The following is an 18,683-nucleotide window of genomic DNA, read 5'->3' on the forward strand; positions in this document are numbered from 1 at the left end:
GACACAAGAAACAGACACACTCATAGAGCATGGGCATATATGTGTGCTAATATAAATGTGTGGATGAGATTCAATACAGAGACCTAGACAATTAGCTAATTACGTAAAAATAGTAAGTAAATATATTTATAGGAAACTCTAAAAACTTAATTCCCCAGTGATTAAATAAACATTATAAAGACATTTTTGTAAAGAAAAAAGTAACACATGTTTTTCCAACTTTTTCATATCTATGAATCCACCCTGGAAAAATCCACAAATATATTCAAAGATATATTTAAGACAATATTCATTTGGCACAGTTTCTAAGAGCAAAACCATGCAAACAGTTTTCCTGTTTATTATTAAGGCAATTAAACTTCCTATTTTAATTTGGTAGAATGCTCTGTGTCTCCTAAAGTGAATTAAGGAATATCAGAATATGTCTACGGACATGAAAAAAAAGGAAGTGCTGACATGGTGAGATGCACACATGAAGTAAAATCGCATTTAATATGCTAAGAAGTTTGAAACAGTTTAAACAGGTGTTTAACACAGAATGCTTATTGTTAAATAGGTAATAAATATCTAGAATGAGAAGAAAATATTTTACTCTTGTAGGGATGGGGAGGATTTAGAAATGATGCAGAAATTTAATTAACTTGAACCCAAACTTGTAATGAAAACAAGACTTTGGCACTAGGCAAGCAAGCCTGAGAAACAGTGTGGGATGCCCTAGAACTAAAAGCTGAGGGAGGAGGAGGCTGAGGAGGCTGTGCTGTGTAGTGTGCTTAGCCTTGTCTCAGGCCTCCACAGAGATAAAAATTTAATCGTTTTAGAGAAATAGACTTTCCATACATTAGATCCAATGCCAACATTTCTCTAGTTAGCTGGTTGTATTCAGATCCAACAAATTATGATAAAACAGAAGGAACTACAATGTTCAAACTAGGAGAATGAAAATTTTCTGTCTATTCTGAGACCTTGTAGCTGTTTAGACTGTTCCTTTCCACTGTACCCAAGCAGGGATTTGCAAGGGCAGATCACCACTGACCCTCAAAAGGAAGGAAGGAAGAAAGGAAGGAGGGAAGGAAGGAAGGAAGGAAGGAAGGAAGGAAGGAAGGAAGGAAGGAAAGATCTGTGATTTGTAGATTTCCCAATCTCTCCAGTTTTAGGACTGCCATCATAACCAATTTAAAAGTACCAATACAATGTCAACCCACTCACTGAATCCCCAAATTTCTATCAGTTAGTTCTGACAAACCAATATGAACTTGCTTTAGCATACATCTGCTTCAGAGGCTCAACTTTCCTATCTGAAAAACGGGAATCACATTAGTCCAAGCCAAGGTTGAGGCAAGTAAAAACACCTAATATGAGGTGTGGTGGTTTGACTGAGTAGTGTTTCACACAAGCTCAGGAAGTTGAACGGCTGGTTCCTAGTTGTATTCTCTACTTAGAAAAGTTGTGCACCTTGGAGGACATAGAGTATTACTGGAGGGGATGAACTTTGAGAATTTACAACCTTCCCTCATGTCAGCTTGTTCATTCTGTTCTCTGGTATGCCGATGAAATGTGACTCACCAGTGTCCTGTCCCAGACATTTGGTCACTTGCTTTCTAGTATTATGGGCTTGCTTTCAGGAAACATAAGCCCAGATAAACTCTTCTATTATAAATTTAACAACTATGATATTCTGAATCACTATATGAGATAAAAAGTGACCAAGGAAGACACCCCAAATCCAGCTTTGGGCTTCCATGTTCATGTACACCGAACACACTGACCGTGCGTACACCTGCATTCAATCATCCAAACACTCACACCATGCACACACAAAAGACTCCTGCTATATGTGGCGGTTTTCATATTTTTAAAATATTTGATCATCAAATGTAAAATATATTTTCTATTCTTTCATTTTATATTGGGAAATACAATAATACAAGTGTAAGGTGTTGTTGCTTATCTCTGCCCCATTAATTAGATGTATCAGTCTAATGCACAGGCATAAAATTAAATCCAAGAGCACAAAGAGATGTAAAGTACTGTAATGTTCCAAAGGACTCCTCTGGGTGTACTTCTCTGTGGGAGATGAGCATTCCTTGGTTTTACCAGCAGAAGTTGCACATTCCATAAAAATCTAACCCACAGTATTAATTTTTGTCTTTCTGACTTTGAAGAGATTTCCCCCAAAAGTCTGCTTGTTTTGTTTGTAACTTTTAAGCAAGAATGACAAAATTTAAATTCCGTATTTCGGATAACTAGTGCAGCTACCCTATTTTGCCTGATTATTAATGACTTCCACTAAGCTTTTCTCCTCTTCTTCACTTTTTTTCTCCTTTTTCTCACCTCAACACATTCATCTCTGTTTTCATTTGCTTTAATGCCCTTTCACTAGCCTTATCTGTCTCTTCCAAAGCCAAAATAATGATGCCCATTTTTCTTATCTCAGTCTCTTCCCACATCCCTATTTCCAGAACGGATTCAGCTTAACCAGTGGATCATTGATCTATGTTTACATGGCCTCAGTGGATCTTTATTACCCTGATCCTTTGTCTTGTTCAGGGAAATAGGATTAGCTCTGTAACTGTGTAATCCTTAAAGACACCTAAGAAGTCATAGAGTTTGTGGGGAATGTATAGTGAACACATTTTATAAATAATTTTGAAAGATTCAGCTGAAAGTCACTTCTTTAAGTTATTCTACTGAATGAAAAGAAAAGAGAACAAAATGAAAATATAGAGGACTGTTTATGTTGCTTTGTACACAGTCTGTCTCATTAAGTCCTTAGCCGCTAGATACAAGCAGATAAAAGAAGGAACTTGATGACCTCTATTTCCCCTGGAATGGAGGAACATCTGTTCATCATATGTTTATCACAATATTTTAAACTTATTTTGTTTATATTACTTACTCACCCAAATCTATAAATTATAACAATGCCATAGTATTAGAGATATAAATTGTCTTGTTGAAATAGAGCAAATCCAAAACTTTCACTGTGTTTCCAGAAGCAGATGACACACATCAAATTCTAGTTGAGACTGGTACAAGAGTAAACCATTTTCAAAAAGTCAGAAGATTACATGTGTCATTGTGTCTGTAGAATAAACAGAAGACTTGTACACGTGGCAAGAAAAAGTCACTACAGCTGTCATCGACAACTGTACAGAGGCATCATTAAATGGCGAGCTGCTGAGATCCCTCAGGATCTAAAGGCATTTGCTACCAAGCCTGGCAGCCTGTTTTCAAATTCCGGGAACCAGATGATTGGAGGAGAGAACAGTCTCTTGTATGTCGTTCTCAGATCTGCACATAAGCATTGTGGCCCATGTATATTCTGTCTCTATTCCCCTCCCACAAATTTCCATAGGGTTTAGCTAATGCATGTATATTTGAAATAAATAAATGTCTCCCTCAAAGAGATAACAGCCCTCTAATATACTTTGCAACATCTTCATACTGAGGGATGAGGAAAACCTGTGTCCCTTGGCTGATCAAGTCATTAGGAAATACAGAGAATATGATATGTATGTATATATACCATTCCATATGTAGGCAATCAAATATTATGTAATCACTGAAATAAAGAAAAACTTACAACTTGTTATAGCATGGATAAGCACAGAGAATCTTATGCTGAATGAGAACATACATACACACACACACACACACACACACACACACACCACACACCACACACACACACACCAAATCAATTGCTGCATGATTTTACTAATACTAGGAACATGAAATATTAAGGTCATAGAAAGATGGAAGGATTGCTGTCTCCTGGAAGTTGAAAGAAAAATAAAAAGTAGAAAAAATGCTAAAACTGTACTCAGTGTGAAGATGGGTGAATTGGCGACATAAAATACATAGTACCTACATTAACAAAGAAATAGATTTGATGTTTTTACCACCATATACACTCCCACAAATAACAATCACCATGAGAGATGACTGATATGTTGAAGAGCTTGTTGTTAGCTTATTTTCCAAGGTATACAGATGTCATTACACATTGTGCTCCTTAGATATGCATAATTTTTATTTGTCAATAATGCCTCAGTAAACCTAGAGAGAAAGAGATTCCCGACCTGTGGCAAGTGCTTATAAATAAATCCACACAGGACTTCGGTGCTGTCTCTCTCTCTCTCTCTCCCCCCTCTCTCTCTGTCTCTCTCTGAAGCAAACACCAAAGACAATGAATTTCATGCTGTAGTCCCACTGTGGAACTCCTAAATACTGGTCAGTGTCATTGTGACCTCTTCCAATAGAGACTGAGATGATCTTGATTCAGCTCCTGGGGAGAGAACTGTTAAGGCCATGGAATAGCCATTGCTCTTCAGCAGGATTGGAAACCTGTTTTACAGTGTAATGTCTGAAAAGCCTGGATGTGTGAATAAATCATCAATTGCCCCATTTCTCCCCATGAAACATTAAACAAATCTCTTGAGATGTGTTGCCAAGACCTTATTTGTAGTCATATGATGTTACCACTTTCTATTACAAATCGCAAATTCAATTCTCAAATTCAATTATCCTGGAGAAGCCAACCAATAAGCTTAGCAGGGTTTGAAAGGTAGGACAAGTTGCACTCAGGCTTACAAACACATGTGTGGACATAGACCATTACCATAAGCCTCAGTAAAATGTAAAATTCATAGTTTCAAGCCGGGGACCAGGAAGGAGGAGAGGAGAGGCTCTTTAATGGTATTCATACACTCCTAGTGTTTGTGTGTTCTTTGTAAAAGCATCCTAAAAGTGTTGGAGGATATTTGATTATACTGTGAACCCAGAGATTGTGTACTGGAAAAACCTGTTCCTAGTTGTGTTGTGGCTCTGCTCTAGCACACACCTTTAATCCAAGAGCTTTCTGTAAACAGGATAAAATAAAGCTAATCCCTTTAATCCAAGAGCTTTCTGTAAACAGGATAAAATAAAGCTAACCCTAGGCCCAGAGGCAGAGCAAGCAACCAGTTGACAGGAAGTGAAAACAAAACAAAACAAAACAAAAAAACAAGGGAAGTGAGAGGAAGTCAGGAGGACAGATGGAGAGGCACAGGGGAAGTAGAAAGGAGGAGCACTCTGTTTGAAGGGCTTTAACACAGTGTGGAGAAGGAGAAGGAGCTTCTTCCTCCTGGAACTGTGGTTGAGTGCTAAGATCAGCTGGGTGTTTTCTCTGCCTCTCTGAGTTAGCATCTAGTTCTTGAGTCTTTTTTAGATAAAACCAAATGTTTGGGATCTTGTTTAAAAACAACACAAAAGTGATATTCCAAAGCTGGAAAAGAGACACAGTTGGTAAAATTCCTCCTTACCAAAAAGGAAGGTTTGATCTATAGCGCCAAATAAAACAGGCACAGTGCTTTTCAAAATTAATGAAGATGTGAGGCATGATGATCAGAAGTCCAAGTTTATCCTCAGGTAAACAATGAGTCTGAGGCCACACTGACCTACAAGAGACCTTGCCTTAAACAACAAAGGAGGAGGAAATTTTCTATCTGAATGATATTCCTTAAGGAATAGGTAATTGACATATCTGAATCCCCAAATATTCTTAAATAAATTACTCTTTGATTTGTTTACTTAGTTTCTCAATTATAATGTTATCGTGTGTGCATGTGTGTGTGCATTTTGGGAAATTTGACAATAGTAATATTGTAATATTATGAGGAAGTTATCAAAATATACTGGATGTACTCATTGAATTGTAACAAAGCCAATTATTCTCTACAATTAATGTGTTTTCTAAAATTAGTTTCTTCTAATGATTGAGAGTTTTCAGACCTTAGTGTGTGTTGTGCTTTCTAGGTTGTATTTGCACTCGTTAATCAGCATTTGTGTGCATGAATGTGCACACAGATATATCGTATTTGTATCTGTTAGTATGCATTTGTATGCATGAGGATGCACTGTGTATAGAGACCAGAGGTTGACATCAGGTGTCTTTCTCTACTTTGTGTATGTGTGAGAGAGAAATGGAGAGAGTCTCTTATGGAATCTGCTGCTCATTCACTTTGGTAGGCTGGCAGGTCAGTAAGTTCTAGGGATCTGTCTTTCTCCTCCTCTCATAAATTTTTGGCTACAGGCATCAATCACCTTGCCTTGCATTCTCATGACTTGAACTCAGGTACTTATGGTTTCTTATGAGACACTTTGCTGACTGGACCATATCCCCATCCTTGGAACATTTTACATGCTGAGCTTATCCTGTATAGGAATGATTCAGAGTAAGATTTTTAGATTACAGAGGTCAGAGCCCTGAACATAACACTTGAACCTCAAGTTTTTTATTTGAAGAAGGTCATTTAGAAGATACTGTTTTGAAGTATAAGCATGTCATGCATTTCTATATTCAGATTTAAAAATATAAATTACCACAATTATAATTAAGGTTAATAGTATTTATCTTTTAGGATTTGATCACCAGTAACAATTAACTTAAAAGGAAAAAAGATATTAAAATAGGATATTAATCTTGCATATGTAATAAATTGGTGTAAACACGTTTAATATCACAGGTGAATCAGCATACACTAAGAAAACAGTAGGAAGACATAAGATGTAGACAGGACCAGAAATGAGCAGGATTTACTTGTAAGATTAAAAATACTTGATGTAATTTACTATTGTTATATTGGCACATTCTATATAGAACTCTAATTTCATTCGTGCTCCTTGTGTAGATCAACTATAAGTTGATAACTATTCTAATCGTGTGAAAATAACTATTTTAACAGTCATTCACTAGTTAATTAAATCATTTTTACATGTTTTTTTTTTTTTAATTAGCTCTATCTCAGGTCGACAAGATAAAAACTTTCTAATTCAAAGGATCGTACTCATATATGTGAAAAAGATTATGCATAATTTAAGATGTTGAAAGCAGGCATATTGCAAAGTTGTATTAAGGAATTCCATAAATATCTACAGGCATGTTCAATATACATGATAAATACTAGGTGCTAAATATGTACATAGTTTGTTCCATAAATATTAACTGCTATCCTATGATTGATTAAAGATCTGAAAAAAATCCAACTGTTTGCTTATCTATGTCATGTCAAATAACTCAAAAATGACTGCAGGTGTGGGCTAAAGAGCACAGCTGCAGACCTCTTTCCTCCCAGAGTCATTGTGTGAGTCCTTTTTGAGCTACTGGCTTTCTTCTTTAACTAGTGTTCAATGGTTTTCTGAACAATGGTTCCCTGAAGACTGCAGCTTTCTAGTAGTTGAATGTCTGTTTCTTTTTTTTTCCCCCACACTGTCTAGTATGAAACTGGACTCAGAGTTCATACTTGTAAAGTCAGGGAGAAGAGAGTTTGGGTGACATGCTATGAGTGATTCAAGAGTAAAGCATTGGTGTCATTTAAGAATAGACAAAAAGCCACAGCAATTAGATTAATAGATTTGATCCTCCAAACCTCCCCCTCTCTCAGTGTGTGTGTGTGTGTTTAACTCCAATTTAAAAGATCTGAAATACTAGACAACTGAGGGAAGTTACCTTTGGAAAGGTGAAATTGAACAGAAAACTATGAATCACATATCACAGAGACTGAAGTCACAAACTTACATGGATCTGAGCTGGGTCCTCTGCATGTGGCAGTGTAGCTTGGTGTTCTTGTGGGACTTCCAACAGTGTTTGTGTGTGTGTGTGTGTGTGTGTGTGTGTGTGTGTGTGTGTGTGTAAGGGGTGTCTCTTATTCTTTCACCTGCTGGGTTGCCTTGCCCAACCTTGATATGAGGGTTTGGGCCTTAGGCTTTTAATAACTTGTTAGGCCATGTTGAGTGGATATCCCTAGACGGCCTGATTTTTTTTTTAAGGGAAACAGAGGAGGATCCAGGAGAGAAGCGTTGCCGAGGTTGGGCCTGGGAGGATTGGAAGGAGGAGAAACTGCAATTGGGATGTAATAAACGAGAGAAGAATGAAGGAAACGGGAAAGAATGAGTCATATGTGGCACCAACAGTGTAGTGAGCTTTGGTTATTATATCCCAGGTTCTGTGTTTTAACCAGAAGTAATGCCATTTGGAGACTGACAATGTAGGAAGTTACATTATACACTACAGTATGTTCAAGGGCCTCCTAGGCCTCTGCTTCATCTCTAGTGGTTATATGCAAACGAACTTCAGGCGTGCTCAAATATTCTTGATGGAATGGTCACCCCAGGACAGAAGTTACTGTTAAATTAAACTGGGTCCCAGTATTCCTAACTTGAACATGGTGCAGGAAGTCAGCTGAACATGAAACACTGACAACACAGACTCACTAATTGTGGATGGGTTGATAGGTCAGCCTGATTTCCATCTCCTTCTAGGAAAACTGAACATACTTTAAAAAAAAAACAAAACAAAACATTTTTTGCCCAAATATATACCATGCTAAAGATAAGTGATTGTTTTCTGTGTATCCTGACTCAGATAGGAATATTTTCTGGGAGAATCCAAGTCTATCTTCTTCCTAAGAGGAAAACAAAAATAGGTGGACAAGGCCATAGGAAGAATTCTGTGGGCAGAAATAAGAGCAGACTGAAGCAACAAGCACAGGGCTTGCATGAATCTGCACCAGGTCCTCTGTGTAAAAGTTATGTCTGCTAGGTTGGTATTTTTGGTGGGACTCCTAATAAAGCAGATAGCAGGTATGTCTCTGACTGTTATTTTATTCCAAATAGGTTGCCTTGCCCAGCCTCCATATGACATCTTTTGCCTTGCCTTATTGTATTTTGTTTTGTCCTATGTGGTTGTGCTCTCCTGAAGACCTGCTCTTTTCTGAAGAGGAAACAGAGAGGGAGTGGACCTAGGAAGAGGGGAGCTGGTTGGGGAGGAAGCTGGGAGGAGTACAGGGAGGAGAAATTGTGGTTTGGAAATATGTGTGGGACAATGGAATATTACTCAGCAATGAAAAATAAGGAAATCATGAAATTTTCAGGTAAATGGTGGGATCTGGAAAGGATCATCCTGAGTGAGTTGTCCCAGAAGCAAAAAGACACACATGGTATATACTCACTCATATAGACATACAACATAGGACAAACCCACTAAAACCTGTGCATCTAAAGAAACTAAGCAAGAGAGAGGACCCTAACTAAAACTTCCAATCCCCATCCAGAAAGGCAAAGAGGATGGACATCAGAAGAAGAAGAAAACAGGAAACAACCTAGGAACCTACCACAGAGGGCCTCTGAAAGCCTCTGCCCTTCAGACTATCAAAGCAGATGCTGAGCCGGATGGGCAACTGTTGGGCAGGAGAACGGAATTTTAGGTAAGAACTGGGAAATAGTAAGAGCTGGAGAGGACAGGGTCTCCACAAGGAGAGCAACAGAACAAGAAAATTTGAACATAGGGAACTTCCCAGAGACTCATACTCCAACCAAGGACTATTCATGGAGATAACCTAGAACCCCTGCACAGATGTAGCCCAGGGCAGTTCAGAGCCCAATTGGGTTACGTAGTAATGTGAAGAGGGACTGCCTCTGACATAATCTGATTGGCCTGCTCTTTGATCACCTCCCTCTGGGGGGGGGGAGCAGCCTTACCAGGCCACAGTAGAGGACAATACAGCCACTTTTGATGTGAACTGACAGACTAAGATCAGAAAGGAGAGGAGAACCTCCCCTATTAGTGGACTTGGGGAGTGGCATGGAAGCAGAGGGAGGAGGGAGGGTGGGATTGGGAGGAGAGGAGGGAGGGGCTTATGGGGGGATGCAGAATGAATAAAGTGTAATTGATGAAAAATTTAAGAAAAAAGGGAAAAATAATTTAAGAACCTTAAATGACTTTCAAAATTGGAGGAAAACATGGAGTTAGTCAATTGGCATGGAGCACGTCTCGCCCCTGGGGGCAATGGTCTCCTGAACCTACTCAGACCTCGGACACCACCACTGCTAGTTCTAGAACTGACGCAGGATGTTCCAACGAGGGGTTAAGGCTTCTCATAATATTTCCTATAAGCCCACACCTGTTTGTCTATATCCCCCATTTTTATTCATTATTAGCCAGATAGAGCCAAGTAATTGTGGTAATGATACTTGCTTTTTTGCCCAATGCTGGAATGCTAGTAAATTTAGGTATGCCCTGGTTACTCGCATGCCTCACTGGGTGCCTGTGCCCATTGATGCCCCTCACGCTATGACTCTCTTCAGACAGAAAAGGCATCTTGGAACTACAGCCACCATTGTTACTACCATCTCATTGATGGCTGTTGGAGCTACCACCAGGGCATTAGCCATGAGTCATACTGGGCAGACTGCTCAGACCCTGAATAATCATTTAGCCAATGTAGCTCATGCCTTAGTTGTACATAAAGGAATTAATGCTCAACTAAAAGGAAGCTTGATGGTGTTCAATCAGAGGATTGACCTCTTGCAGGAGCAAATTGATACCCTATGGCAAATCGCTCAACCTGGCTGTCAATGAAAGTATGCTGGACTTTGTGTCACTAGCATACAACATGAGAATTTTTCCTGTGCTGCAAATCTGTCTAAACAATTGTCGAGCTATATTTTAGGTAATTGGACTGGAGAATTCGATACTACGATGGAGCAGCTGAGAGTGGCCATTGTCACAGTAAATTCTACCAGAGTGGACACAGGACTAGCCACAGGATTATCAACATGGATTGCTGCAGCCATGAATCATCTGAAGGAATGGGCGGGCATGGGAGTGTTAGCAGGCCTTCTGGTGTTGGTCTCCTTGGTTTGCCTGTGGTATATATGCAAGATTAGAGTCTCACAACAGTGTGATGCAGCCATGATCATTCAGGCCTTTACAGCCATTGAAGCAGGACATTCTCCCCAAGCATGGTTGGATACCATAAAAAGCTAAAATGATACGCTCAGGATGCGAGGCTAAGCACTGCACTCAGGGTCAGCCGCTTTGGACCCAGAGAAGAGCATGTCTGATTGCATGCGGGTTGATGCCCCAGGTCCCGCCTCTGAGAAAAAGGTATCAGACGGGTCTGATGCTCTTTGGGTGGATGACACCTAAATGAACATCTGTACAAAGTCCCAATTTATTTCTAATATCAGAGATCAGACCTCTACTCTTGCCTGATGTGTCTAAAACAAAAAGGGGGAACTGTAGAGAGCTGCGGAATGCTATGCCTTAAAGATGGAGCTGGTTTCTGCCTTCCACCTTCCGGATGGTGAGTGCTCTCTGTCACGAACAACTCCACATTTGGCTAAGGCCGAGGATCTGGCTTGCTTCCATGTAGGTGGACCTATCTGCATTGCCCACGTGGCACGCCTGGGCTGGCTACCCAGAGGCTATTTAAGCTGTGGGCTGGCTTTCCCCGGGGTCCGAGGATTGTTCAATGTTCCTGAATAAACTGCATTGAAAAAAAAAAAAAGGAAATATGTGTGGGAGAATAACCTATTTTACATACATAAACAAACAAATGACTAGTGAAATTATGCCTGGGTTTGTAAAAATTCAAATTTTTTTTTTTTGTATTTTAATGAAATCCCCCCTCTGCAAAAGAGTTTATGGTTCCTATATCACAAATTTCCAGACGTGATCCATTGTTAATTTTGTGATGTTTGTGGCGTGACTACAACTTAATTACGTAGGTTGCTCAAGCACTTTTCAAATGGAAGTGCTTTATACCTAATCTATATTATTTGCTTTCTAACACTATAATCGAAGACTCTTGGCTAACAGAATGTTAGATGCAATGGCCATGCCCTTAAGAGAAACAGAACTTTGATTATAATGTCCAACTGAAACCCACAAATATATAAGTATGGAAATCAGATTGCCCTTACAATCTTTATGTTTTGAGTTCTGATACGATGCCTTACATAACCCAGGCTGGTCTATGTGGTGTCCTTGAATTCCTGGTCTACTGTTCTCAAAGCTTCTGAGAATATAGTCATGAATTTTCTTGCATAGCTTAGCCCTCATCCATGTTCAATGTAACCCTACCTTACTGAAGAAGTCTTTAGTCCCTGGTTTTGATTAAAGAATTGTTCCCAGATTATAATAGATGTTATAAAATATGAAGAAATGATCGTCTAAAACAACAACAAAAAAGATGTGGTGGGTACCACTGAACAGGGTGATTAGACTGTAAACCCATATACTTGTCAAGGAGACAAAATACTGGGAGGGAAATAAAGCATAATGTTTATGTACACCAGAAGCAGATAGCATCATTCAATCAGTAAAGAACCCTTGCTGGAACAGGGTATAAAGTAAAATTTATAGGTACGAATGTCTAAAATAGCCCTTTATAAGACTTGGGAACTGCATATGGCATACCTCATTCACTTTCGGGCCTGTTACCGCTTCAGTATTGGAAAAACAACTGAATCTAGAAAACCCAGAAAGGACACAGAACCCAACAAGAAAGTGGCAGAAAAGCAATCATGTTATCTTCTTATACTTGGCTGGGGCAGAAGGTAAGTTGTGAGAGGCTCAAGAGCTATAGTTTAACCTCCTTAAGCAAACAGGAAGCCACTGTAGCCAGGTGAATAAGGTTAAGGATGGAACTTTTTTTATGAGAAATGTCAACATTATATTTGGCAAGAAACATAGTGTCACTTGAGAGACTAAGAAGGAAAAAGAAAGAGGAGATGAAGTAGCAAAAGCAAACAACAAATAGAGAAAGAGAGAGGAGACATGTCTAAGGTTAAGAACGTACTGTCATCACTAGCTGAATAAACCACAGGACTCTTTTCTCTGAGTGAACATGCAATCCTTGCCTGGGAGCTCCATCACTTTCATCCCACGCTGCATGCTCTCAATCCCGTTCTCTAGCTCCTTGAAGAATCGAACTGTCTATCTCTGCCCTTTTCAGGAGACACTGTAAATAACACAAGCTTGTCATTCCCTGGAAACCTGACAGCCCAGTCTTAACGGTGGAAATCCATGGCATCTGAGTTTAGAGTTTAACAGGAAGATTCCTCTGCCAGGTTAATCCTTGTCTGTTTAGATGCCATCTGCCACAAAGGTGGTTTTCCCCAGCAGGATCTATTATGATTCTTAAAATAATAACACAAGGATAACTGCTTTTCCAAATAATGTGGCAGGAAATGGGGAGAAAAAAAGCAGCGGTTAGGGGTTGGCTTCTTAGGCTCATTGGTTTTTGTCTTTTGTCTATTTGGAGTTTTCCACCTACTTTAAATAAAGCTATCCCCACCATTTACCTGTAAATTTCATTATTTCCTTGTTTTTTATTGCTGAGTAATATTCCATTGTGTAGATGCACCACAATTTCTGTATCCATTCCTCCACTGAGGGGCATCAGGGCTGTTTCCAGCTTCTGGCTGTTACAAATAAGGCTGCTACAAACATGATTGAGCAGATGTCCTTACTGTGTACTTGAGCCACTTTTAGGTATATGCCTAGGAGTGGTATAGCTGGATCTTACTATGAAGTGCTATTCCTAGTTGTCTGAGGAAGTGCCAGATTGATTTCCAGAGTGGTTGTACAAGTTTACATTCCCACCAGCAGTGGAGGAGGGTTCCCCTTTCTCCACAACCACTCCAGCATGTGTTGTCAATTGAGTTTTTGATCTTAGCCATTCTGATGGGTGTAAGGTGAAATCTTAAGGTCTTTTTGTTTTGCATTTCCCTGATGGCTCAGGATGGAAAACATGATCCTGAGTGAGCTATCCCAGAAGCAGAAAGACTCACATGGTATATACTCACTCATATAGACATATAATATAGGATAAACCTACTCAAATCTGTACACCTAAAGAAACTAATCAAGAGGGAGGTCTCTTGCTAAAATGTTCAATCCCTATCCAGAAAGGCAAAGAGGATGGACATCAGAAGAAGGAGAAAAAGAGGGAACAAGTAAGGAGACTGACACAGAGGACCTCTGAAAGGCTCTGCCCTGCAGACTATCAATGCAGATGCTGAGACTTAAGGGCAAACTTTGGGCAGAGTGCAGGGAATCTTAGGAAAGAAGTGGGAAACAGTAAGATCTGGAGAGGACAGGAACTCCACAAGGAGAGCAACAGAACCAAAAAATCTGAGCACAGGGGTCTTTCCTTAGACTGATACTCCAACCAATGATGATGCATGGAGATAACCTAAGACCCCTGCACTGATGTAGCCCATGGCAGTTCAGTAACCAAGTGGGTTCCATTGTAATAGGAACAGGGACTGTCTCTGACATGAACTGATTGGCCTGCTCTTTAATTAACTGATTAAATTTAACTGATTTAATTTAACTGATTGGCCTGCTCTTCCCCTGAGGGGGAAGCAGCATTACCAAGCCCCAGAAGAAGACAATGCAGCCACTCCTGATGAGACCTAACAGACTAGGATCAGAAGGAAGGAAAAGAAGACCTCCCCTATCAGTGGACTTAGGGAGGGGCATGTATGCAGAGGGTGGAGGAAGGGAGGGATTGGGACAGGAGGAGGGAGGGAACCACAGGGGAGGATACAAAATGAATAAAGTGTAATTAATAAGGAATTTAAAAATAAATAAATAAATAAAGCTATTCACAATAGGACAAACAGAAATGATTATGCTACAATAGACTGTACATTATTTTATAACAGAAAACAAAAGTAACTTTTTCTGAAAGAGTTACAGGATAGCAGGAGTCCCAGTTTGAATCTAGGTGAGAGATTGAAGTGTTTGCAACAAAATTTAGATTCTGTTTTATGACAAGCCTGGTTTCCTCAAATGCTCAGCTTCATGGGTGAAGAGGACTTTTTCCTGAATGTTTAGGTGAAGAGGACAACAAAGCCATGGAGGCTAGATTTGTTGTCAGAAACAATGTTAGCCCCAGTCTTCAGAAATGGTTCCTTTCTCTTTGATACACCATCAACAACTTTTAACTTCATAGTCACACTTCAGTTCTGCATAAATACAGGAAGATTTGACTGTCTTATTGAGGGGAATATGAGGCTTATTTCAGATTAAAAATACACGCACAACTTGATCATGGTTTGAATCCTTCAACATCAATATGAGTGCTGCAAAGACCACACAAGATTTCCTGCATAGCACTTTGCAAGGATAGAAATAGCCAAATGTGATTATTCTGTCAGAAAATACTCATAACACAATAGTATTTTATAATTTTATGATGAATGAAGTGTCCTAGAAGTGCCATGACAAATTGTCTTAAGTCTGTGTATGCCACAAAATTCAGTCTGATTTCCATGTAAGCCTTAGCACATGAATAAGAATCTATTCATTGGTTTTCACATGCGGTATTCTTTGTTAATACTCTTTTAGCATTTTCAGTTGTATTTGAACCTCTTTGCCGTGTGCATTGAATATATGATACTGTGTAAATCAGTGATGATAACACGGTTTAAACTAGGGTATAATTTTTCAAATTACCTTTATTTCCTTAGCTCGTTCTTTGAACAAATGTTGCTTCTTTGATTTCATTTAATAACACAGGAAACAATGTACAACAGCTAAACAATGTACAATGAAGAAATGATTCATTTAATTCAACATAGTTTGTTTATGTTTAATTTCTACATATAAATAAGATTGAACTAGCTGAAGCTTACTTCCATCCGAATGCATACCAATATGCCCAAAACAGTTCTGGCCAAATTAAGCCTAAGGATCCAAGTTGAAGATGGATCATTTCATCTCTTACCTCTACCACGATTTCTATAATTTGATATAACCATACTATCCTACATTAATAAGTGTGGAGCCTAAAGATTTGAAACATAGTTAAAGCTAAAGGAGACATCTTTGTTATACATTTTCATGGATGCATTTTTATTTGTAGTCATCATATTCTAGCACATGTTGGGATACAATAACTAAATCAACTATGTGATCCCTTAGCCATTTTCCCTAAATCACAAATCATTGAAAGGGAAGGCATGGTCATTAGAGCCACCAGTTGGCCTACATGCTAAGCCATGTCTCATTAGTAACATTTCTAGACACTCAGGTATAGCTGGGAGGAAGAAAATATCGTCTGCCATAGAATAGCCAGAAGTAGAAAACAAAGAAGTGATGAACCCTGAACACTGAAGAAAAAATGGGAATTTGATTGCATTCCAGCGGCTAATGTATTACTGAAAAAGTAAAATATATAAGCCTCCTCTTCTTTGTTCACTGTAACTACCTAGGCTGTTAGCCTTGTTCCTTTCTGGCCAATTACTCTAAGTAGTTGTTATCACCTTGCCTCAGAATCCTCACCACACCATGTCACAAAGTCACCCCTTATAGACAGATGTCACTTTATGAACTCTACTTTACCAATTTTGTACAGACCGATGGTCTGAGGAGAGAAGGCACAGATACAATTTTCAGTTTCTGAAAAATGAGCTGAATTGGTTCATCAAATGACTAATAGATGAAACTCTGGCAGTTTTTTTTAAATTTTATTTTAATTTTTATTTATTTTTAATAAATAAATAAAGTTTTAAAGAGGTGGTGGTACAGTCTTCGTGCTGCATGACAGAGCAAGGCAAAGGTTTCATCCAGGCTTGGAAGATGAATGGTTTATTGTTGAATACGATGGTTATGTCAAATGAAGCATTTTATTTAACTGAGATTATTAAATTTATGAGGTCTAAATTTAAAATGGAAACCTGTCCATTGTATCCTTACCATGTAAGCCAAGGTCATCTTCATTGTATATACCATTGCACCAGGCTTCTGTCCAGAAGTCACCTACTATCGCAATTATCAAGCCTGTTTGCAGTTCTCTCTTCTGTGATCACCACACACTTGCATGTAGCTTTCCTTTTCCTTAATCCAAAGGGAAAGAATGCATAGATTATGCTAATTTATGTGTATTTACGAACATGAAACATGCTTTTCACTTGTATTCTCTATTAATCTCTTGAGGTTCTGAATTCATATCATAACATTTAGTATTGTTCAACCCTATTTTTTTCTGAGAGACCCAATGAATCAATAAACTCTGTCCAGTACTGACTCTCTAGAGAAGCAACCTATTTCTTTTATTGAAATCTGGGTTTAAACACTAGATAAGCAGTCAAGAGAAGCAAATTTGGACAGGACAAATTGAAATCTTTGTAACCTTATTTGTGTGACCTTCATTGAGTCTCAAAACATCTTTCAGATACAGGTATGGTGCTTGTGAAGTAAATACAAAAAGTGTGTATTAATAGCACTTTAGCTTGAGAAAATGGGGAAATGATGAATAGACGTGCTTAGCAGTTCCATTAGTTAGCACTTAGTGTATATTATCTATAGTCATTATACCTTTTTTACAACGGTAGTGACATTAAACTACCACATGGAGAACATGGTGACATATGAATGGCCTCATGTCTCTAATGATCTTATGCTCAGGAGACTTGAACTTACCTTTAATACATAATCAACTATTAGTTGCATACAGTCAATATGGGAAGCTTCTTGATGGTGAGGCTTCTACTTTGCATATAATTACTTAAAAGGGCATTTTCACTCTGGCTGCAATTTCAACTGACTTCACATCATTTCAAAGTCACTCAGTGTCAGTCACTACCTGCTCTTCAGGGAACTAGTTCCCCCAGACTTCACTTGTCAGCCTGGTAGAGTATGATCAGAAAAAGAAAACACACTTCGGCTATCAATTATCCAAATATAATCACTAGGCATTAAAAAGAATGTTGTGCTAAGTGTGTGCAAAGCAAACCACATAGACATAGAACAGCAATATGGTAACTTGTATTCTTTAGGGAGAAGGATAAAGGATTTTGGGGCATCATGATAACTCGTGTGTTATGGTAAAAAGAACCTTCTTTACCTGTAGAGGGAACTTGTTTTTTTTCAGGTCTGTCCTTTATTAATTCAGTGTAAATCTCTAAATTTGTTTTTTCATTGAAAAAGTAGAATTATGAAATCTGCCCAATTCCTGATGTTAATGCTTTGAAAAGTTCTGCAATGGGCCATGGATATTTGCATATCATTTTCTAAAAATATATTGCTTCACTTTTAACGTGAGCAAAACAGAGAGGACATGAGCAATAACACAGAATTATAATTATCTAATCTTCCCTAGATTTAAAAAAAGAATTTCAAGTAAGTTTGTAGATTGTAGGTTTCAGAATTATTCTGTGTTAATTATAGTCATATTTGACTAAGTTGAGAACAGAACAAACATACTTTGGGACATATTGTAGCACTTGAATGTGAAAAGGAATGAATGAGAGTAGACTTGGGTCTTTGCATGTGTTGGTAGTTTTGGCTGGGGAATGAGAAGCCTCCAGAAACTGCTATGGGAAGGTTTCTGCTATCTATCTGTTATCACACCCAAAGCTCTGGAGATAATACCAATTATAAACTTTCCCAAAGAGAGTGTTTTGAATAGGACCAATAAAAATAAAACTTTTCCCATGATCCATGGTTCCTAGGTTATAGACAAAACTCTTCCCTTATTTTCTAATGGAAAGCCTTTTGCAAGCATACCAACAAGCACCAATTTTCCTGTTGGACAGGTAAAAAGGGTTAGTGCCTCTGTCTGAGATCCTCCTCACTTGTATTTTGTCTGGTTGATATGTCATCCTCTTCCAGACTTTACTTCAGATGTTATTTCTTCGGGAAATCATCCATTGAGTCTCCAGACAAAATTAGATTATTGTTTTTAAATGTCGATAGCTACTGGCCATTGCATTCATATAACCCAAGTGACAGAAACTGTGGAATTCCTTAAGGCTTCTATGACCTAGCTGCCACATTCAGCAGCGAGGTTCATGACAACAAAAGCAGTTTTCCCTGACACCTTGTATTGACCTCAGATTCTGAAGAA

At 38.7% G+C, this 18,683-nt stretch overlaps 1 protein-coding gene across 1 annotated transcript in view; it reads left to right on the forward strand.

Annotated features, from left to right (window-relative positions):
- Window positions 1-9,453, forward strand: part of Agbl1 (AGBL carboxypeptidase 1) — an 887,605-nt gene extending 878,152 nt beyond the window's left edge. The window contains exon 22 of the mRNA XM_060367383.1: window positions 9,093-9,453. Within this exon, the coding sequence (XP_060223366.1) occupies window positions 9,093-9,144 (52 nt within the window). The 3' untranslated portion in view covers window positions 9,145-9,453. The remainder of the gene's footprint in view (window positions 1-9,092) is intronic.
- The last annotated feature ends 9,230 nt before the right edge of the window (window positions 9,454-18,683 follow it).

The sequence above is a fragment of the Meriones unguiculatus genome, chromosome 14 (genome assembly GCF_030254825.1).
Source record: "Meriones unguiculatus strain TT.TT164.6M chromosome 14, Bangor_MerUng_6.1, whole genome shotgun sequence".
Taxonomy (NCBI): domain Eukaryota; kingdom Metazoa; phylum Chordata; class Mammalia; order Rodentia; family Muridae; genus Meriones; species Meriones unguiculatus.